Raw genomic sequence first — 24,112 nt, forward strand, 5'->3', positions numbered from 1 at the left:
AGGGGACAACTCCAGATTGCCAAAACCACCACCGGACAGCACCACTGCACCCAAGCCCTTGTTGAAGTGGGCCAATGGTGCCATCCAGGTACCCAGTCTCTCCAGAGAAAGTCCATCATGGCTTCCACCACTGCAACCCTTGTGGCTGCAATCTTTGTGCCCACCTCCCCTCTATCCAATCCCAATATGACCAGTGGCACCAACCGCAACTGTCCTCTACAGATCTGCACCCAGACCAAACAGAAGAGGACCACTGGTGTCTGCATCTCCCAGGCTGGTGAGACTTGAGCCCACTTGTTGGTTCACCCAGGCTGCTCCCCCAGCCCATGCCTGCAGTCTGTTTCTGCAAACCTCCACTCCCGAGACTGCCACCGGTGACAAACACCCAAAGGTCCAAAAACCTTCTGCACCTGGGCGTGTCAGACCGAGGAGAAGAGGACCACTGGTGCCCCTACATCTCTGAGCATTGCAAGACCTGGGCCCACTCAGTGGCTCACCAAAACTCAACACCTATTCCTAAAATGCAGCCTCTTTTCAACCGGACTGATCCCTATTGACATATTGGGCATCCATCACCATACCACACCTCTGCACCCAGCCACCCCAGTGCTGCCCTGTGTGATCTGCTGGTGTGGACAACATTTTTACCAGAGGAGGATGACAGAAAGAATGTTCAACCATCACATGCAGACAATGGATCCACCAGCAGAGGGCTGCCTCCGTGAACTTTTCCTGACAGTCCCAGGCACTTGCCTTTACTATAAGGAAATGTCTTCCATCAGGGGCCACGTAATGAAAACACCATCAGGCAGGATTACATGAGGCCTGGCAGGCTTAGGTAATCACTTTAGCATTATATAATAGCATTTCTATAGTGCTTTCACACCTATTGCGAAGGTGTCAGAGTATTCTGCAATTGGACAATTAACTGATTATCCAGTGCATTGATGAAAAGGTGTTATTTGTGGTGTCTGTGTCATCCATTAGTGTAAACATTTGGTGTTGTGCATGATGCCCAGTGTGTTGTGGAAACATCATGCATAGTGTGCTGCTTCACCTGCAATAAGAGGAATGCAAACTAGTCACTGGAGATCTACGGACATTTAGGGGAAGCACAATGTTTCTGGCAAATATGAAAGCAGTAGGCTATTGGCAGTCTTTATGGCAACATGTTCCACGGTATGCAGATTTGAACATACTAGGTGCTTCTTTGAGGGATATATGGCCAGAATCCAACCAGGTGCAACAACAGCCTAACCTCCATTGACACTGTTAAACCACCAGTAAACTGCTACATGGACTTCAACCTAGAGGCACTTTTGTCATCTGTAAATTGGTGTATTGCATTCACCCAAGAGTGATGGGAACAAAACTACAGACACTGTAAAGCCATGAGTAAATTACAATACAGCATGCACCTATGAGTGATATGGGTCCCACCTTAAGAAGTACAGACGTTATGAGTAATCTAACAATTACTCTTTTAGTTGGGCATCTCCTCTAGGGGTAAGCCGCATAACAGTTGGAAGAAAGGAATGGGACAGGTATTCAGAAACAAGGTCACTAAGTCCTTGCCAGATCCTTAGCCTAGCACTCAGGTTGAAAATGCTGCTAGAACTGGTTAAATAGGATAGGCTGGACATGGAGGAAATGTGCAACTCCAGCACAGCCTATTGGAAGGATGCAGGTCAAACACAGCAATAGGCTGAAAAGTAATATCAGCTAATGAAGAATGCCATAGAGCCATACATTGCCACTAGCCAAATGTAAGCTGTTTTCCCAGTGCAGAGAGTCAACTATGGGATGCAAACAACATTAATCATAACAGCAAATTCCACATAAATACATCATGCATGTAATTGCCACAAATGTCATCAAAAGCTAAGTCAAAATCTGAGACACCGTAAGAATAATCAGCTATTCTTGAGTGCAGCCTATTAAAGCACCTTGCATCTTGGTGGGTTCTGAGGATGGCCATCACCTGAGGTGAGTCCGGGGGAACTTCTGGAAACTCCAAAGCCATGAAACAGTTGTGTGGACCATATTGCCTCCACAAGCAACAGTACCTTAACAAGTCAGTAATCCAAACAGGAAAAGACCTGGACAGAATGTCTGCAAAGATTAGCTTAATGAGAACAAACCAGCTAAACAGCTCTATGCCAGTGGTCATGAGCCAATAGAAACCTGGAGAACCTCCAATATTTCCTGGAGTATTGTGACATGAAAGCAGGCAGCGGCAGCAGTGTTTTTTGTTGTTGTTGAAGACACAGGGAATTACTTTCAAATAAAACTGCTCACTAAAAGCAGGTCTACTACACCAGGTGAGGCTACAGCTCCACGACGTAACCTCAATTCAGAGAAAGATGCCACACCAACTGGTCTCCCAGTCTTAGAAATACCAGCATTGGAGCAGTGGCTTGTCTAATTCCTTCATAAGGGGAAGTTTTTTAGTAGGATAGCATGTTCAGCACTCGTTTGTACCTGCAGAAGAAGTGTACACAACCTTGCATGACATCCGAGCACCTGCATTAGATGCACATGATTGACTTCTATCACCATCCAGTGGACCTTTTAGCAGCTTGTTTGGAGACTAGTCCACTCCCTCACATGTTTTTTCTTGGCTAGTCCATCCAAGGGGCCAGAACTCTTCACAACTTTGAACACGAAGAGCTATAAAAGCTACATTACTATACAAAACATTCAGTATCATCAGAACAGTGGCAGTACACGTCACTAGCAAATCATCTTTAGAACCATCACCTCCTTGCATAAAAACATTGGATAATACCAAGACACTAAATCACAGCTAAGAGATTTCTGTGGGCACAAACTGTTAGTCCAACAAAAGGAAGTGACAGAGTGAGGAATCCTTGCAGTTCAGCAAGGTATGGGTAGAACTAGACCACTGAAAGGGTATGATTAAAGGCTTAACATATTTGAATGGGTTTTTCTTTCAGCACTGAATTTTTAACAGATCAAATGCTGGGGAAGCTATGTTTCTGAGCCATAATGTTCCCTATCAGGCCCACACTAGAGTAGGCATGCATCTTCCAGCAGCTCCAACTGTTTATAACGTATGTAAAAAAAATAAGATTGACTTTTCAAAATTCAGTACTTCTGGCAACATTAATAAGTAATTTAAACATTTTCACGTAACGCTCTCCTCAAACTTATCCAGTTCAATCTGCTCCACAGGACATGGCTTACCCCCAAAGAGACTCCAGGCCATATACAGTGGGGAGCCACCAGCCTGCCCTAGGTGCCAGGTGCAAGACACAGACTTTGGGCATATGTTGTGGGGGTAGCCCTAATCTGGCAAACTACTGGGCTGGGGTGGTGGCTCACCTTAATCACACCCTAGATAGATCACTGCCAGGGACACTGGAGGTCTGCCTATTAAGTCTCCTGATAAGAAACTCTCCCAAGAAAGTGGGGAGCAGGTTTATAGACCTGGCACGGCATAGGATAGCATTAACTTGGAAAAAACCCGAGGGACCTCGACTTACCACATATGGGCACACAAAGTCACACACCGGGCTGGGGGTGGAAGAGAGGACTTTAAGGGAAGAAGAATCACAGGGGCTTCGATGCCAACCCATAGCACATCTCTGCGCAGAGATCAGGGCAGAATGGGAGGCAACTGACCTCCCCGACGACTCGCATGCAGGACCTGGCACTGAAGACGGCCAGGAGTAGGACCCCTATCATAAATGAGACATATCGGAGGCCGCTGAGCATCCCGGATTTAGCCTGTGGCTCCTATACCAACAGCGACTGATAGTGTACTATTACCCAAGTATTGTTGTAGAATAGGAGGTGGTCACAAGATACGGTTAACCACTTGGTAAAGATGGCTGAACATTAAGAAAAAAGGACAGTGCAGATGGGCAACACACTGTAAAAGATTAATCATACTAAAGTTTGAGGGCTGAGCCTGCACGTGCATGCGCTAGCACATGCGTCTCAGTTACACAAGACTGTTGTGTTCAGTATAGGGCTTGGAGCCTGCCTGTTGCTTTGTTGGTTTGTGTGGCACTTTTTGCAACCTTGTAATTCGTCAAGGCACACCTAGCATCTCTTCCGTTTCTCTGTGTGGAGCAGGGATCAAGCACTAATTAATTTGTCCCATCCGCTGCTCCCTATATGATTGAGGTACTATTTGTTGTTTGTAACCTTGAGCATCCTGCAAACAGAAGGCTTGTGACTGGCAAAAACATACCCAATGACAAAATTGAAAAGTTTTATTTTTATAAAGCGAACCTTGTTAGCTTGCTAAATAGTCTTTTTTCAGTTTCTTTCATGATTTTGGCTCATGGGTGCAGTTGTCAGAAGATGACAATTCACAATTTTTCGAAAGATGCAAGACTTATTGCAATGCAAATGCTTGCTACAATAAGGCAGTATTTATTTGCATATTGTTTTAATCAATAGTTATGCTGCAGTAATAGCTGTTAAAAGCACAACATATGAAGATAAGAAAGGCACTACACAAATCACGAAGTCACTATTGTAAAACAATCAAAACTGTACCACCAAAATATCATCAGTTTAATTAGAATCTACAGCGTTCTGCAGAGTACTATATACTGACATTTCCCTGGATAGTATCATGTGGATACATTTTTCAGTAATGACTGCAAGGCAAACCTCAAGACTTAATATATACAGATTTATATATACGCACACACAAAAGAAATTGGCAATTCAAGCACCAACTCATTTTATTGCAAGATTAGTAGATATTGGCCACAAATGACAGGATTCAGTTTATTTGAGAATGGGAAAATGTTTAATAGAACATTGCATCCTGTTCAATGTGACAGGAATCTAAAGATTCACAAAAGTGACAATTTAAAAAAAGGCAATACTTTCAAAAGCATAAGTTAAATGCTACCAAGTTGTCATGTCACATTTGCCGTAATCATTTTGTGAAAGGGTTGTCAATTTACAAATGCAGTCATTAGAAAAGTTAGTCTGTGGTGAGGCAATTTAAAAAACAAATATGGGATGCCTAATGAAGACTTGCATTTAGTAGGTAATGATTAGATATTAAAACAAATTGGAAGTGCTTCTAGGTCTGTGCAATTACCAAGTTTAAAAGTTGCAGCAACTGAAATGTACCTCCAAAAACAAATTACAATTATCCATAATACCTGCAGGTAAGACATTACTTTGAAGAAAAAAAAAGGGGGGTGAAGAGGCATTAGAACCACCTTTGAACATTTCAGAGCGTCAAGATTTCCTTCAATCTCAAGTTTACACTACATGAATGACAGCACTGTAGACCGAACGCAAGTGCCAGCCGCCAAAGAAAGAAAAAAAATCACAACTCATGTTTTTTTCATATTTTAAAATGCCCAAAGGACTTTGAAGAGGCAACACATCTAAATGTACAATGTATTCAGACTAAAGCACATTTTGAAATAAAAGATAAGTGACTGTGTAGAAGGTGAAATGGTGATGTTATAACTAATTTCAGCACATTCAAGAAGGGCACTTAAATCCAGGTCAAGCAAATTCATTGTTCAACCAACACCTGCTAAATCTCACTCCAAAATCTATAGTTTATGCTGGTTATGTTGGCTCTACATTAATTTGTTCAGATGTGACAAAATGCTGCATAAAAAAGGGTAACTTTTCCAGCAATATTTTACGTTTAATGCCCCAAGTATACAAGTAAGATACTAGTTAATCAAATTAAAGACCTAATAAAACGAAAAATTTCAAACTATTGACACAGAAATAAAACAGTGGAAACAACCGAGTAAGCTAGTCGAATGGTTCTACAAATTATGCCTGCAAAAGATTATAAAATTCAATTCATCTGCCCCCTTGGTAGAATTTTTTCGGGCAAGCAAAACTGGGTCCATATGAAGGTTTACAGTATGCCTACGCTCACACCATAAAGTAGGCCAAGAGGGAACCCAAAGAACTAAGAAAAGATTAAAAGCACTGATGTTGCACAGTTAAACTGTCGTTCAGGCCCCTCCCATATCCAAATACGTAAAATAAATGACACAGATGAACATTAATGCAGAGCCAAATCTACCAAAAGATAAAAAGAAATCCTACTTTAAATTAAAGAGGGAGGCTTTCACCAAACTTGCTGCAAGTTTGGGGACATAAATATCCAACAGCCATAAAGCTGTGAAAGCCTCCAGAATTAATAAAATAAATCCCACTTGCCTCAGACTGAACAGGGCAACACTGAGACTCAGCCTCAGCCTGTCCTAGGGCAGTGCTATAGGAAGAAGAAAAATGTTTATTTTAGATCATCTCTAGATCGTTCTCAACTGAATGATACATTTCAAAAGAACACATTCCCCACCGATGAAGCAGACAGAACTACTTAATTACACCATCACCATCCTAACTAATCAACAGTCACCTATGCGCACATGAAAAATGTACTGCAATCACATTTGGCTACTAAACTGTTCCCACAGCTAACACCATGGCATCCAAACTCAACAGAAATTAATAAGTTGATAGTGCAATTTTAGATAATTGCCTTTTAAGATAACATATGAATGGCAATTTACAAAATGTTACATGGCTTTAAAATGTTTAGACTGTAAAATTAGCAACATGGTTTGGTTTAGTTATCGCATTTCCATTATCTGGCGCAGGGTGGCAACAGATCCCACTTTCTTTGTACATCTGAAAATGTATTCACTTTTGCTCAATTTTCCAAGGATCCTGAAAAGAAAGTTTAAATTGCGCACTATACTTAAGAGTACTGCAGGTGGCCTGCCCTCCTCCCAGTCCTGCCCAATTGTTAGTGAGATCTCGCCCAGGTAAAGAAATACTTATTTGCTTGAGGCCAGATTTGGATCACTACTACTTTCTGTAGATTTAACATAATATGCCATGAGAATATTGGATCACGCTTAAAGTTTAGCATCGTATTTAAACAAGTAGTTTACCAGGTTAAATTTATGATGTCATGAGCACCAATTAGGAAGTCTATTTACAAAGCGATTTGAATAGAAAGGATAACAGAAAATATCCAATATGGAGTGTACTTTGTTTGGAAAAATGTTTCCTGGAGTTAAATATACAGGTCCAGATCCACTTGTTCAAATACACAATCATGCAACTAAAAGAACAATTGTTGATCAGACAATGCCCAGAATAGTTATGAATGCATCAATAAATCACTAGGTGGCATGCATTTGTACAAACCTTTTAGGTACTGGAGCTACATCTAGTCATGAATAAAAAGGCATCATATGTTTTCGCTCATTTTATTACAATGATATTCAGTACAGTACAGAAGTCACACGACCTTAGGTCAGTATTTAAACCCTGCAACAGGAGAAATCTAAATACATTAAATATTGGTACACGTTTAGCCTTAATGTACAAGAGTTGCAAACAGCAAAAGCCCTCACCAAACTCCGTTGGGGACATGAAGTCCAACAGCACCTGATGTGCTGTGAGGGCATCATTTTACAAATAGCAACATAACATTACAGAACTTGCCTTCAAGATGGTATGTTCATGTAACTCTGCGCCTTCACAATTTAACGAACCATATTTACTATACTTCACGTCTAAAAACCTAGATGAAACATGAAAAAGAAGCCATACAGTATAAATTGCAATACCAGGAAAAGTTCCTGTTCAAAATAAAAATATTGCCCACCCACCCCGCCCAGTAAAATATGAATGTCCAATAGTTCCAAGTAACTTGGGAACATACTGTTTAATGTCACAATGGAGCTTAAATTGAAGGAAGCTTGGGTATATTAACATCACAAGATAAAAGGTTTAATCTCCAAACCTATTCAGATAGTGAAGCGACCTCAATATCTGCCACCTTGCGACATTACAGGAGGTCTCATGCTCATCGGAGGTCGGGGAGGTCCACCTTGATATTGGGGCACCATTGGATGTCCTTGTCCATATGGAGGCATACCACCATGATGATATCCCTGCATGCCCTGGTGAGGGCCACCATACTGACCTACAAAAGAAAAATTACATTTTATGAGCAAGCAATCTGTTAAGACGAAAGTCCATACTCGGGGTACTTTAAGTGAATGAGGAGCTAGATCAAGGGAATGTTCAATTACTTATATCTGCAATACCCCTGCAAAAAAATCCCCCTCTCCAATGATTTCTATGAATAGGGACAACTGCTAGTGGCGTGTCGAACTGGTAAAAATAAACAATTAAGAGGGGTTTCAACTTAATATTTCACCTAGGCTGCCTCATATAGCACCAAATATAATGGGATTGTGAAAGCACACGTGAACACATTAATGTACAAGGTTCTCCATGGCCTTCAAACATATGCAAATACTTTTTTCCTTCAGTAATTCCACTGTGCTGGTTGGTGGCAAGGAGTGTTTCAATTACAGAAGGGTCTTTGGTAACCCATAGAGAGTAGATGCGGACTGATACACGAGTTTACTGATCAAGTCACTAGAGGGTTTGTCCACCTTATGTGACTATCTCACCTCACCTGTAAACCGGGGTTTCCAGAACAATCTGCAGCAATCATGCTTCTTGCCTACAGAGACAATTGTCACCAACATACTTGCATTTTATATCTAATAACGTAGGAGCTTATGGCTACAATGAGATCCACACCTGATCTTCAGTGACCGAGAACGAAAACCCTTCAATAACACTTTCAGTAGCCTGCCATTCAAATTGTGATCCTTCGACTGAATCGGAAAGTAAATTTAGGTGTGAAGTGGTGCTTTCACGCCCCTCTCTGCAACCACTTGAGATTCATGCTAAGGACTGTTGTAATAAGTGCTTACTATCCTGTCGAGGTGGCCCTTCCACTGCTTCACCTATTTGAGCTTAGGTACTTTACCTTACAAAACCCTGTCGAGCTACTTGCTTCCTAGCAGGTCGGGAGGATCCACCACCCAATGGATTTTCAGCCCTGATAAATACTTAGCAGATGATACATGGGGCAGTGTCCTTCGCATTGCGCAATAAATGCTAGGCCAGCAGGAACAGCCTACCGGCTTGCAGCCATGGGAGTGGACAGTGGGAATAACGAGGAAAGATTGAAGTATTGGGAGCATTGGGCCTGTGCTAAGCCTCTGCCACAGACAGTTTGCTTGTCATGGGTATTAGTGTTTAGTGTTCTCCTTTCTCACCACCATTTTGAGGTTGACCTGCCTCCTCAACCTTCTATGATCTGGTATGTGACAAAATTACAAATCCGCTCACTCCTATGTGCACCGGATGGACTAGGTGTTCAGTCTTTGCTTGGGACTGCGGTGGACCTCTTGAGAAAGGGTCAGCAGCCTGCCCAGTCCAGCTCACAAACTAGCATTGGACAACAAAGTGCCACCTGGAAATGTATGCATTGAACAGCAATTTTTCAACACTGTCAAAGGTCTGCAAAACAACCTTGCAACTGAAGTTTGCACGGGTCTGTTGCCTTCTACCTGTAGCATCTCACGCTACTGATGTCGATCACCAATTTAGGGGCAGTAAAGCTACACTAAGACTCACTTGAATAGGTCGGTGGGAAGCAAGAACATCTCAGAGGAATTTAGAAGTATACTACATACTTGGCCAGTATACTTCATCTTGGTACTGCTTAATGTACAAATAGCCAACATCCAGGAGAGGACCTGGACGAACAAGAGGCTTGCACCACTACTCTCTGGAGTTGGCTGTCTGGAGAGAAACACTGGATCACCATGCGCCGTCCTATAGCGACGAGCCACCGCTCTGTTGACCGCAGCGGTGGACACAGGTTTCATACAGATGTCCTTATTGGGGTCCAACAGTGCCTCATTGAAGGGCAAAAGAGGTTCAGCAGAAGCTGGGTGCAAAACCTCGGTTAATAAATTTCTTTTGACTTTCGCAGTAGGAAGGGGAAGGTCCAAAAAGTCTGCAGCCTTCCGAATGACTGCGTGGAATGAAGCAGCTTCCTAAGTGATCTCTCCAGGGGAAGCTAGATCCCATTCCGGGGTAGTGTGCAAGCCACTGGCTGCATCCAGTCCCTGGAAGTCACCAGAGGGCTCCAAAACTTGACCTTCCTCCAGGTGAGGTCTCGCATACTCTTCCTCCTCCAAAAGTCGTAGAGCTAGACGTCGTGATCTAAGCCTTGACTCCAGACCTGGCGTCGATAAGGCGTCGGCCGACGCTGAAGATCTTCGTCGGCACCGAACCTCGGATCCGCCAGAAGCTGGAAGCTCCGGCTCCACAGGATTCTTAACCGTCGATCAGATCCGAGGTGAATCCAACGGCGCCGTAGCAGGTGTAGACTGCCTGGGCGAAGTCATGGGCATCGGCGCTGCTTCAGGTGCAGCAGATAAAACTGGGGTGAAAGGTACCGATTTATAAGACGCTGGTACGCCCAAATTGTAGGCCAGGCGGACCTGCTTGACTTCCACCCAGCGTCATGGAAGTAAAGATGTTAAACATTGCGTTTAAGAACGCTGCAGGATCCGTTCCCAGAGTCGGGAAAGCCGGGTATTATGGCTGCTGCTGCACTGCCGCCGGCATAGATGCCGAGGAAGGTCAAGGTAACTCCTGGCCAGGAGAACCTTCTGGCCTCTGGCGAGGCTCGACCTCAAAAACCGACCCGGGTGACGTCGGGGGTCGTAGGAGGCAGAGGGGTGACGGTCGGGCTAATCTCCCACGTCGGACGGCACCAAGCTGACAGAGAAGCAGATCTTGACCTAGACCGTCCCTTGCTCGATCGGCGCCGTCATGGACCCATGACGGCACCGAGAGCCACTATGATGGTGATGAGACCGAGGATCGCAAAGAAGACTCCCTCCGATGACACCTCTCCTTTTTCTTGGATTGAGCCAAGAACAATTTCGCCTCCCTCTCTTTAAGTGCCTTAGGGTTCATGCGCTGACAAGAGCTGCATGACTGCCTCATGGTCGGAACAAAAGGCACCAGAGGCAATTCTCATGGGGGTCGGTAACCGATACCCGACCCCCGCACTGGTTACATGGTTTAAAGCTGGATTTTCTTGGCTGCGACATCGTAACTGTCGTTTGGAAACAGTAGCTCCCTGTGAGCTTTGAAGAATTAACCGTTACTCGGGCACGGAAAAAAGGGAAATGCACGTTGGTGAGGGCTTCTTATTGCCTGGATGACGTGTCACAGTGTCGCGTGGAGTCGGGCGATTGTGACGTTGACGTGCAGAGCTAGAAGAAATTGCCATCGAAGCTGGCGCGAGGGGAGAATTCTTTTGGTGAGGAATCCACAGGTAGGTGTATCCATCAGAAATATCAATTTGGGCACAAACACTAACAAGATTCAGTGTTTTGCAGCAAGAAAGTTACCCCCTCATTCTGACCTGCAGAAGGCCTAATGTAAGGTGATACTGTCCCCTGGAAATACCACACAATGTGCTAATGGTATTTCTCCTTCACCCATAAAACTCTCCTGCCAATGGGAGCAAGGACCAAAGTGACACCGATCTACTCAAATTCTCTCTAGACAAGTACTTTCACATTTCTATGCATTGTGGTCTTGGGGCATCTAAATATCCCATTGATCTACCTTAGGGCACAGGTGTTCTGATTCATTGATTTATACTAATGTATTTCCCCCCCAGACCTAAACACACCCTTAAATTTAGTATTTAAGGGCTCCCCAGCACCTAGGAAACTAGATTCCTGCAACCTAAGAAGAAGAGGACTGCTAAGCTGAAAAGCCCTGCAGAGAAGACAGAGACACCAACTGCTTTGGCCCCAGCTCTACCGGCCTGTCTCCCCACTTCTAAAGACACTGCTCCAGCGACGCTTTCCACTGGGACCAGCGACCTCTGAATCCTCAGAGGACTGCCCTGCTCTAGAAGGACTAAGAAACTCCAGAGGACAGCGGCCCTGTTCACCCAAGACTGCAACTTTGTAACAAAGGAGCAACTTTAAAACAACTTGCGTTTCCCGCCGGAAGCGCAAGACTTGCTACTCTGCACCCGACGCCCCCGGCTCGACTTGTGGAGAACTATCACTTCAGGGAGGACTCCCCCGGCGACTGCGAGACCGTGAGTAGCCAGAGTTGCCCCCCCCCCCCCGAACCCCCACAGCGACGCCTGCAGAGGGAATCCCGAGGCTCCCCCTGACTGCGACTGCCTACTTCCCAGATCCCAACGCCTGGTAAAGACACTGCACCCGCAGCCCCCAGGACCTGAAAGATCGGAACTCCAGTGCAGGAGTGACCCCCAGGAGGCCCTCTCCCTTGCCCAGGTGGTGGCTACCCCGAGGAGCCTCCCCCCGCATCGCTGAAGAGACCTCTTGGTCTCTCATTGATTTCTACTGGAAACCCGACGTGTGTTTGCACACTGCACCTGGCCGCCCCTGTGCTGCTGAGGGTGTACTTTGTGTGGACTTGTGTCCTCCCCCGGTGCCCTACCAAACCCCCCTGGTCTGCCCTCCGAAGACGCGGGTACTTACCTGCTGGCAGACTGGGACCGGGGCACCCCCTTCTCCATTGAAGCCTATGCGTTTTGGGCACCACTTTGACCTCTGCACCTGACTGGCACTGAGCTGCTGGTGTGGTAACTTTGGGGTTGCTCTGAACCCCCAACGGTGGGCTACCATGGACCCAAACTTGAACCCCGTAGGTGGTTTACTTACCTGCAAGAACTAACAAACTCTTACTCCCCCTAGGAACTGTGAAAATTGCACTAAGTGTCTAGTTTTAAAATAGCTATATGTGATTTATGTGAAAAGTATATATGCTATTTTGATTATTCAAAGTTCCTAAAGTACCTACCTGCAATACCTTTCATTTAAAGTATTACATTTGAACCTGTGGTTCTTAAAATAAACTAAGAAAATAAATGTTTCTATACAAAAACCTATTGGCCTGGAATTGTCTGAGTGTGTGTTCCTCATTTATTGCCTGTGTGTGTACAACAAATGCTTAACACTATTCCTTTGATAAGCCTACTGCTCGACCACACTACCACAAAATAGAGCATTAGTATTATCTCTTTTTGCCACTATCTTACCTCTAAGGGGAACCCTTGGACACTGTGTATACACTATTTCAAAGTAAGGAATAGAAGGCAGAGCCAACTTCCTACAAGAGGCACCCCTTGTTTCAATAGGTCAGACAAATTTTCAGATTTGCTCCATTTTGGCAAGAGGGCAAGGTTTAAACTCAGTTTTATTTTATCTGTGGTTGGATTTCTAAACAGAACTGTACTCAAACATTAGAAAGGAAGACAAATACCTGGGGGACGTTTAGCACGAGTGGCAGATTAAAATCAATCAACACTACCGAAACAGACTAAGATAAGATAACCACCAAGATACACACATACAAGATTTAATACTGTAGTTCATGTACTTTAGATTGTAAAGCTACACATTTTACATTGACTGGAATAAAGAAATATTTTCAAAAGTACAGTGAGGCGCAATGCTAATCCCTGCATCTCTAAAGATTTTTTTATTTTTATTTACTGCACCAAGTATAGTACAAGAACACAGGTCACAGCAAGAAAAGAAAAAAATAATCTTGCTTTATTATTCACCGGCCTTAAGTAGATAGGACTGCTCTTTGTCCAAATCAATACAACAACAGGGATACATTTTCACCTTCAACATTCGTGCTTGTCATGGGGTACCTGTAAAGAAATGCTTTTTTTGTGTGCTCACTGCCACTTTAACTGATGCTGCTTGTTTTTTTTTTTTTAATGCTAACCAGTGCCTGGACACTAAAGTGCACATCAAATCGGCTATACCAGATTGGAAATGGTTAACTTACATTTAGGTTCAGTAAACTGTACCCATGGCATGTATTTTAGAGAGATACCCAGTGGGGACACACACCTTTTTTAAATAGAGGGTATTCTGCCCCACGGTTGAGGTAAATTGGATGGCACAGGGAGCAGAAGGGAAAGCTATTACCAAACAGATTTTCGCAAAGGTCTGTAGCCATGAGGCTGCCACCCCATGGTTTATTTTTTGGGGTTATTTTTGGGTGTTGGGGGGTGGTGGGGGGGGGGGGGGGGCTGCCCTGCAACACTGTGGGACCAGCAAAGAGGCTTCCCCAAGTACTGCACCCAGTGGCTAGCAAACAAGGACTCAGCCTGCCATATCCTGCTCATAGAGAGGATGTCTCCATAGCCCAGTCAAGGTAGGAGAACTCCATGGGGGCAAAGAATGGCCTGTTCACAGCTTAGGGACACAAGAGCCAAAGAACCCTGCTGGGGCAAGTTGTTAGACTACATCTTTAAGCCACTATGACTGTGTTGGGTCTTTTTTCTTTGTGTTCTATGGCAGCAGAGTTCGCGGAGCCCGGAAGTTGAGTCAGTTTTGGTGGGACCCTCAGAAGGCATGCTGTTGACCCAGGAAAGATTGGGCTGTGACTAGTGACAGGCAGTCCAGGTGTGACTGGACTTCGGGCAGAGGAAGACTACCCTGCCATAAAAGATACCCCTACCCCATCATCTTCGGGGACAGAGGAATTCCTGCAGGACTCCTGTCAACCAAATTGTATCCACAGCATCCTTCATCTCTTGCATCAGGACCAGTCCATAGGAATCCATTGCAAAGCATAAAAGGGTCTGGGTCTGCTGAAGGACTCCTTTCTCTGAAGGTAACTGTTCCAAAGGACCTTGCTGGCCACGCCCGACTAGCTCCTGCATGCTGTTGGTCCCTCCAAATACTTTTAATGGACAATACTGACACTTACGTTTTCTATAGCGGTAGAGTGAAATTGCACCAAATTGCTTGTAAAATCATTCCAGTGTCCACATTTTTATAAAAATAAAACTTATTTTAATAAACTGGTGTTGGATTTTATGAGTTTCATATTGATCTTTATAATGGGTTTGGTGCTGTTAAAATGCTCAATGGTTGTTCCTCTGTTTAAACCTTGCTACTCATTGCACTGCTAACCAGGACGGAGCTGAGGGTTCGACAGTTTCTGGAAGCGAGTGATGCCCTTGGTTATCAAATCCCACTGGTAGCGTTTTCTGGAATTCTAGGATTGTGGCAGAGGTGAGCGTAGCAGTTGTGAATCAATCACAAAATAATAAAGTGAAGAGCAAGATGAGACACCCATCTGATGCAGAAAATCATCAGGAGGATGCGCAATAAAGGTTCTCCATGGCAACACTTAACGAGCATCACATCCTCCAAGGTTGTAATCTGTCCCTGTCACAAACAATCACCACAGATATCCCCACCTATTGTTTCACAAGTTCCATAGTTTATAATGGATCTTGTAATACGGTGGACATGTCACGTTTGTGACTGAGTATCCAGAGGGGTCTAGAGTTTTTTTTTCTTCTTTTCAAATCTTCCTAGATGTAAAAGATACTTGAAAGGAGACTTCTGTGCAGGCGCTCCCTTCAAAAGCAACTTGGAGCGTGCCAGAAGCCTCGTTGTTTGCCTGAAGAGGTAGTCTGGCGAGATGAAGAAGCCTTGTGCCTTCTTAAGAAAATGCAGTAGTCTCCTTTCTCGGTCTCACAGGGTTTTAGATCAGTGGTCTCCAAAAACTTTTTTCAATATCATCCCCCCCCCCCCCCCATCCATCCATCCAGTTGAAAAATAAAAATCGTTGGGCCCCACCTCAATTTTTCACAATTATTTTATAAAGATGGCAGTGTTTAAATATGTTCAGAAGTAAACATTGCAGGTAAGTACTGTTATCTTTTTAAAAGTGCAATAACATGTTTCTGCTTGAAAAAATACACTTATCTGTGTAATGCTTCTTTTAGCCGGAGCCTGGCGCCCCCCCCTCCCCCGGGATCACTTGATGCTCCCCTAGACCCTCCCTCCCCAGTTTGAAGACCACTGTTTTAGATGGTAAGGTCTTAAACACCACAAGAGGCAGCCACCAAGAACCACTTAAAGTTGCTATAAACTATGCAAGGGAGAGGGAGGTAGAGGTCTATCCAATCAAACTGAAACCACAAAAGCGAACACCCAAGATGCTACCAGGCTAGAAAATACATGGAGGCAGTAGGCAGAGCTTTAAAACCAAACATCCCCCTCACCACCCCACCCAGCCATTTCTAGGAGTTGGATGACAAATGGGGCAACCTTTAAACTTGATTAAAAAAAGGACATTAGTCCCAGCAATTCACATCTGAGTAGGCATGATCTAGACAGACAATAGCAATATGGTTTCTCCAAACAGAAACCTATAAATACTTGCCTTAGAGAGCCTGGCATTTAGAATTCCAAGGCTTAAGACCCTAATCCTATGAACGGTACCCACATCAAGTAGGCAACGGCTGTTTGATGAAGCAAAAATTCAAAGCTCATGCCCAAAAACCCAAAGAAGCAGCCTTTAAGGACTTTTGGGGATCTCTAGACTTCCCTGAATAAGTTTATTTAATAAAAAGTAAAAGTTCAAGCTCAGTCTGGTGAATCTGCAATAAAAGCTAAAAGTTAGCCATGTTAGAGTAGGGTGCATTGTGTTCTGTGATAAAAGGGCACAAGGCGATCTGTTTTGGGTAGGGATTACTGTATGTGGGTGCAGTTGAAAAAACTAGCTTAGGTTAGTTTAATATTGTCTGTCCTCTGAAGAAGGACGCCCCCCGGTCTTCCTTTTTTTTTTTTTTTTAATAGGAAATGTAACCACAGGACCCAAGATCTTGATACTTGGGCTTTCCAGTAGAATCTCTCCTTCCACAGTTGGACAATGGAGTAAAGTAAACCAGCCTATGAACATTTTAAGAAGGCAGAGCAGCTAATGGTAATGTTTGGTAGCAAAGGCCTTCTCCCTACCAAAAAAAATAAAAAAAAATAAACGGTCATTAAGAATTCCATATGCTGCATTAACTGATCCTTATTACCCCTAAGCAGTGTTGTCAGCAGCATCTGAATTTCAGCACAACAGAGGCGTGAAAGGCAGGTGCAGTCTTGCCATAGAATATTCACAGAGGGCAGAGTAGAAGCAACCCAAAGCAGACGATCTGCTCAGAAAGGGGAAAGAAGGATTACAAATGCTAATGGTTAAAAGTGTTCAAGTGTATAACAGGATCAAAATGAGGAAGGCAGCCAAAATATCTGATCACCCTTCTGGCTACCAGTTCAAAAGAAGTGAAAACTGTACAAGTCCCTTTGGTCAGGTGAGGCAAGTCATACCGCAGAGACAAGCATAATGGGAAAGCTGACACACAGATGCAGTGATACTTACCACATATGCGTTAGATAACAGTCTGTCTAGTGACAGCTATCCACTTCAGGACTTTGATATCAGGACTCTGGCGTAAAGAACGTCAACCAAGCTAACAGACACCAACTTACCATGTTGTGGTGGTATTGGATGCCTCATCCCTTGCTGGGAGGATATTCCTTGTTGTTGTGGTGGCATCATCCCCCCCATTGGTCCAACTGTTTGATTACCCATGTTCCCTAATGGTGCTGGAGCAGGACGAGGAAGATTCCGTTGATATTTAGGCAATTGTGCCCTTCTTTCTTCCTGGAATATAAGAATGCACGAATTTCATTTAAGAATTTACAATTAGATCTTTAAGACCAACAAATTAAATAACAGTTACACGTTTATATTTAGTAGCACAGAGGTACATTTATTGAAGGTTAGTGCTCTGCTCTAGTTTCGTAATTTTCACGCAAAACTGAAAGCAGTAAAAACAGTTTAATAAAGCCTCAAAAGGAAAATACTACTCACTTGAGGTGCATGCTTTAAACAGTTCGAAGATCATTAAAAATATAAAAATCACTGAGGCACAGAAAAACTGCAACACCTTACTCAAATGCTTTCGAGTGGCATGGACAGCATGGCACTAAAGAGTTTTCTTTTTTGCTTTAAAGGCAAACATGTTAGTTATGTCGTGCAGGCATTCATTTACACAGCATTTACTATTAACTGGCTCTATTCTTGCCATGCTTTTAGCTCAATAAGAACATTAGCATTTATCAGAATACATCGAAGTTTGTTTGTGTCTAGCTAGGACTACAGATCCAATTAAAAATATCCGACTCCAAAATGATTTAGTCATAGTTTAAGGTGTGCATTAGGGGTAGGGGAGGCTGTTTGTGCCATGCAAGAGCTCTTTGGGTCCGAATGTGTTCCTTATGTGATCAGGTCAAGCCCTTTCTTAGATCTCCCTCATTCACGAAGTAGAGATAAAGTGCTACAGAACGTGAGGGTCGACCATGATCCCCGTAGATTCAACTGGGCTGTGTCAAAATCCAGTTCAGAAAGCTATTTCACCTGCTGATGAACCCTTTCTCCTTCGAAGACAGGAGGGCAAAATCTTGTACTAGGGTATTGATCTAATACTTCAACAGTCACTCCGTTTAAAAGTACAGGTATTGTAGAGCAAGAAAACCTTCATCTTTACCTTTTGTAGAAGGTCAAGAAAGTATTTTGCTCGTTAAGTGGAGTGTAAGGATACACCTACCTGATGCTTCTGCTAGTAGTTCTGCGTGTGTTTAAAGTTGTCTGCCATGCTTGAAAAATTCCAACTTGTGAAAGTCACACCCCCAGCTGGGAATAAGTAATCCATGCAAATTCTGGCTAAAGCTAAGGTTTTGGCTCATTTTTCTCCACATTCTCATTTTTTTGGCTATTGTGCCACATTCAGTGCAAATGGTTTATATAATTATATTAATAGACTTACTTGCCCCAGTATGTGCAGTACACGCTGGCACGGTCTTGTCAAGTTAAAGAACCTCACTGTAAAGCAGTCATGGTGGTTATGCTCACTGTCTTAAGTTGATGGCTGAACATTAGAAATTGCGATATAATCATCCAAGGAGTTATCAGGTCTCATCTTGTTTAAGATAAGCCAAATACTGAATCACCTGTGAGCTATGCGTATTGTAAAGCTTACTAGTGCTGCTTTCACAATGAGCAATTTTAAGTTTTGTCATTAATATAGTCCTACGTACTGGGCCATGTACACCCAAACATGTCTTTCTGAATGGTCTGGCCGAAAAAAAAAAAAAAAAAAGGAATTTTGCAGTGAACTAACAAAACAAACTGCATCGCAGACTAGACAACTGCCAATCCGTTCTTTTGGTCATGTCATTAACTGAGCTCTCACGTAGTATTCCTCCACCATATAAAGGAGGCACTGAATGAAGAAAATATCAAAACCAAAGAGAATTTAAGTGAGGAGTTGATGGGAGTTAGATGAAGGGTTTAGAGCAACAACGGTAAGGGGGCAGAAGTAATCAGGTATTGGCTTGCAGACAGCCACCTCAACCCTTTTAAGAGACCAGTCCACACAGACCTAAATCGCATTCCGCTCAATATAAATGTCAACAGAACGGTAATCAATCTCAAATAATGGGAACAAAAACATACAAAGGATAAGGGAGCAAATACTGCTTTTTAAAGAAGCCTACAGAACAGACTGCAAATTTAAAGGTACTTCAGAAGAAAGTAAGAAAGAAAAGCTGGTGTAGGCACATTATGGTACAAGTGCATTTCTTTGATTAAAATCTCTAACTAGAACAATAATTTTTAATCTGCAATCACAATAAGCCAAGACAAAGTGCAATCACTTGTGTAAAACAGACGCTTTCCTGGCTCACATATTAAAGCATAGGTTTAATTGAGAAGAGTATGTCAAAGACAGACAATCCTGTTCTTGTCAGGACTTAAACATACAATTGGAAAAACTTACCAGTGATATATCCTCATCGGGGTGGATCAACTTACTAGTTGCACCGATTGTTGTAAGTGTAGCGGGCTTATTTGTAATAGAAGCCACAGGTTTGACTGCAGTGCTATTTGTTGTGCTAGTGGTTGAAACAGCTGGTTGTGTATAAGCAGGGAATGTGGGTTTGGGAGGTTCTGTAGGTGCTGACTGAACACTATGCAAAGGTTTGAAGTCCGTGCCAACAGGTCCTGCAACAGATGGCTGCGCCTACAAAAATAAAACAAATCCTTTTACAAAACAAATGAGACAGTCAATCAACACAAAATAAGTATTTATAATTATGCAAGAAAGGCACAAATGAGAAAAAGTAAGCACACCTGCACACATACTAATGCTAATCACCAAGAACCAAAAGCATTAAAATGTCAAACATTGTGAAATGTTAGTAGCTTATTCAAAATCAGGTATTTAAAAAAAAAAAAAAGTCAAAGAATGTTAAATAAAAGTGTTGCGGGGTCAGAAAACGCTATGAACTTTACAAAAAAAGCTTTGTAATTCAGGTTGCAAGCAAGCCTGACCAAAATTAATCATGGTAATGGAATTTATTTCAGTCAAATAGAAGGGATTTCAAATGGTTTGATACAGTCGCAAACTGATTTCACAATGCTTTTAGACTACCTAGATTTATTTTCAATGTTAAAAATGTTTTGCAGTGCGTTTTCACAAAACGACTTTATACATTACGTTAACGATCAGTACAGAACAGCATGCATCAAGCCAAGCACGTCCTACTAAAATACAAGCTGCATGCATGCACTTAACCCTTTGGAATACGCCAAGTTATTTTAAAATATGAATGCCTTGCATGACAACCAATAAGACTAAACTAAGGAAAATTACCTTCATAGTGATTTCCGTACACCTAGTCTTTGCACTCCCACCATCACAAAAGGTTGGGAACTACCTGTGCCACAGACAGGACTGAAAAAAATAAAAACCTAAAAAAAGGCCGTCACTTTACATACTTTGATGGAATCTATAGCATTAATCTGCACAGACTCCCGTCCCCGCCAGTTATTTTTTTTATTTTGAGTGCTCAGCAGTTTTGTTTTGGAACAAGGCTCTCCTCTAACATATGAAGACAAAGGGTAAAAAAAAATCTGTCCTGCTCGATGACCGACAATCTGTTGAAGTATCAGGTTACTCCTGTGCTGATGGTGGGTTAAATTCTGCGGGATAACTGGTTATTCTTAACACCAGAAAACTTTAGACACCGGTCTGATTTTAGACAGTACACATTGGTGACAAAAAGAAGCAAAGAAAGCCCCAGTCCTTGCAAAGAGCCAGTAGCACACAGACCCCTGAATCTCCGCAAAAGGGATCTTACTGCACATTTTCAGAAGTCTGTTCAAACATTAACTGTACATAAAGAGCTACTCACTGTTCAAGCTTCTTTGAGCCAAATTTGTATTCATTTGCAGCTTCTCCAAAGAATTCTCCTTAATTAAAGTCGCAAGAAGAAAAAAATGTAACCCTTCAGCTGCTGGAGTAAGATTTAGCAAATATGTTGAGATAGTTTAAATGTTGAAGATTACAGAACACGTGCTTTAGAGTGGATCTGCTGGTAATGGTGTAGTGGTTTGTGAAAACCGGTTCCATTTTTTATCTTCCGGTCCTTATTTGTTCAAAATAGGAGGTTGCAATAAGTGCAAAACCTGTGGCCTCATCTAATGCTACCATAACCAAAACACTGCACACGGTATTAAACAGTCGATTGAGTTAAATAAACAACGGTTCCCTCTAGGAACAGCATGCTGAATATTGACCCAACAGAGCTGGAAATCAGCATTTAAAAAAAAAAAATGCACCAGGAGGCTAGTTAAAAAATACACCATCATTTCTCTATAGCAGTCAGCACGACAGACAGAACTGTGCGATAGAACAAAGGCTCACGCGACAATGTCTGAGCACGATAGGAGAATCAGAATCTTAACTTGAAACAATCCATCCTCTAGGTTTCCCAAGAAAACAATGTTGGCTGAGGTTCTAGTAGAATACTTTTATACAATGATCATAACCGAACATGGGATCACAACCTGGTAATGGCTGATCTAGATGTGATAATTCTGGATTAAAAACTTTGATATGAGCAATATGAACTTAAGACAAAGGAAATTAGATCCATGAGGAGCTGTAGCATCTCGTTAGAACCTACAGATTAAACTCCGCTTTTGAAATGTTAGCGTTTGAAAGAGAAATTGTTGCTAGGCACATTGGGAACAGGAAGAGACATGTATAAGTATCAATGCTGGGTCAGATGTACAAGAATCAGAGTTCCAGATCAAAGCAACGAATTTTCAACGACTGAAATTAGCCTTTGATATCCAACTGGCACCGGTGTGCTAAAAAAGGTAGACATGCCTCAGTGGCATCTTCAACCCTTACTGTCTTCGAAGATTTTCAGGTGACAGGATGAAGGAATAAGAAAGTATGAGGAAATGAGAACCCTAGAGGAACTCCCACTTCATTGGATGGCTACAGTTAAGCCAAGATGCTGGCAGCCAATTACAGAAATGTTTTTCCTGTGAAAAAAAAAACCTTTGTAACAAAATTAGAGTGAGCACATATATGCAGTTATCTTCAACTGTTCGAAGAAAAGCCCTTTTGGAATGGCTTGAAAACCCATTCAAAGATGGCTACTTGAGTGTGTGCACAACCGTGACCAGAGTGGAATGGAAACCCATTTTAAAACCTGGCATCTGCAAGGAGTTGGCACACACACCGCATGCAGGACCAAGTAGCAACTTTTAGGGAGCCGACAGACCTTCAGAAAGTTTATGTAAATATAGCCTATTAAAAAACAGAGGTGTGTGACCCCGAAAGGGACTACTTTCTCTGTGGGTAATATTTTAATTGAATAAAACTGTCACTCCTAAAAATTAAATCAGTGGATCAAGTCGGATGATCCACTAGCCATGTTGTAAGCTTTGGTGGACGGAAGCAAATGTGTGTTTGAAGTGAACTAATCAATGCAAAAAGAGGGCTGGCTGAAAATCTTTTTTTTATATATATTTAAAAGAAGAAAAAAATGTTTAAAAAAATAAGTAAAAAAGGTCTTGGTTGCCAACAGACCGAAAGAAAAAAAAAATGGATCAAATGCAGGCTGTAGGTAGTTAGCTGCAAACATAGCCTTCTCTATTTGGGCAGTGAAAACTGGGGAGCAGGGGTGAGTGATTCTAAGTTTAGATTTTGGTGCACAGTTATGGAGGTGGTAAAAATGTAGAGCTACTCAGATTTGGTGATCATCTCAGAAAGAAAAGTGACAAGTTTAATAAGCATTTTTCCAGTCCTCTCCAGCACAGACAATTGCCAGCCAGTAGTTAAGGCAGAGCAGGGCACCACTAAGCTGTTTTCCTTCTAAACAATATTGGACAACATTCTTTAAATTGCGAGTCCAAATGGGTTAATGTATAGCAATAACTGCAACTTCCTGCATACTTGTCCTGCACTAGGAAACAGAGCTTTGGAAGGTACAGCTGGGTTTTCTGAATTGGATGTGGTTGTACTCGAGCTTGTGACAGTTGGCCCCATCTGTAGCATAAGAGAAAGTTAATGAAATTCTTGAAATTATCCAAATTAATCTGTGGAAATGGCTGAGTTTAACTTATCAAATCATTTGAAATGTAAGATTCGGTCAGTTACCTGACAAAATCTGGTACAACGTTTTCTCTTTAAAAGGAACCGAATGAATGAATGAGTGACCCCCCCTCCTTTTCATACGTTTAATTTAACAATTATATCGGTTTATAGTCAAGTAAATTGTTGAAGGTACAGAATGCTACAAGGTACAGCAGTAGAATTCTAGACAAAGTACTAGACAATTAGATTATAAAGTGGGTGAGAGCAAGAGAAGTGTCCCTAGTATACTGACTGAGTAAAAGTCTAAACTTAGCATGTGTTTTCTAATGGTAAATCGATGTTGGGATCTACTGGCTTTGCCAACGGGCTTTAGTCATCCTGCATAGTATCCCTGATGTAGCACGAATAAAGATTATTTTTTTTAACGGTCAGTCATTTTGTAGGCCTAAAATAAATTTAAGAAGTGATGTAAGTTTATAATTTTTAGTTACCAAACCAGGTTGGATTAGTAACTAAAAAGAAAAACTGCACAGGTTAGGCAGAGAAGCAAGCGAAACCAGGAGAGACAAGGTAAGAAACATGATGGAGAACAAAAGCACACTGCAAAACAGCAATACGAGATGGTGCAGCAGAAATGCACACACAGCAACATGGACTGGGACCAGTTTTGGGGTGGGTCAGTGAAGCACACAAGGGAGACAGCTGGAGAAGACACTTTCATAGAACGATCATAAAAAATAAAAAAAAAAGACAAAAGAAAAAAAAAGTAGCATCGGAAAAAAAAAGAATGGGCAAGTAAGCAATAAGGTGTCAATGTGCATGGGGGAAGAACAAACTCATGACGGGGGCAAAGCTCATAGATGCCAAATAATAAACCAATTGGAAGGGCAATGAGGCCAGCGAATGTTAAACAATTGACAGATTGATTTTGTA

The 24,112-nt window shown here is 42.5% G+C and overlaps 1 protein-coding gene across 7 annotated transcripts in view; it reads right to left on the reverse strand.

Annotated features, from left to right (window-relative positions):
• Positions 1 to 7,233: 7,233 nt before the first annotated feature.
• Positions 7,234 to 24,112, reverse strand: part of ZNF207 (zinc finger protein 207) — a 37,136-nt gene continuing 20,257 nt past the window's right edge. For 3 of the 7 annotated variants that reach the window (XM_069199942.1, XM_069199946.1, XM_069199949.1), the window contains 4 exons: positions 23,039 to 23,131; positions 19,565 to 19,807; positions 17,214 to 17,388; positions 7,234 to 7,969 (listed from right to left, as the gene is read on the reverse strand). In XM_069199942.1, coding sequence (XP_069056043.1) covers positions 7,809 to 7,969; positions 17,214 to 17,388; positions 19,565 to 19,807; positions 23,039 to 23,131 — 672 coding nt within the window. In that variant the 3' untranslated portion in view covers positions 7,234 to 7,808. The remainder of the gene's footprint in view (positions 7,970 to 17,213; positions 17,389 to 19,564; positions 19,808 to 23,038; positions 23,132 to 24,112) is intronic. The other 4 variants (XM_069199943.1, XM_069199947.1, XM_069199944.1 and 1 more) reach the window with 2 other exon arrangements.

This window comes from Pleurodeles waltl, chromosome 7 (genome assembly GCF_031143425.1).
Source record: "Pleurodeles waltl isolate 20211129_DDA chromosome 7, aPleWal1.hap1.20221129, whole genome shotgun sequence".
Lineage (NCBI taxonomy): Eukaryota > Metazoa > Chordata > Amphibia > Caudata > Salamandridae > Pleurodeles > Pleurodeles waltl.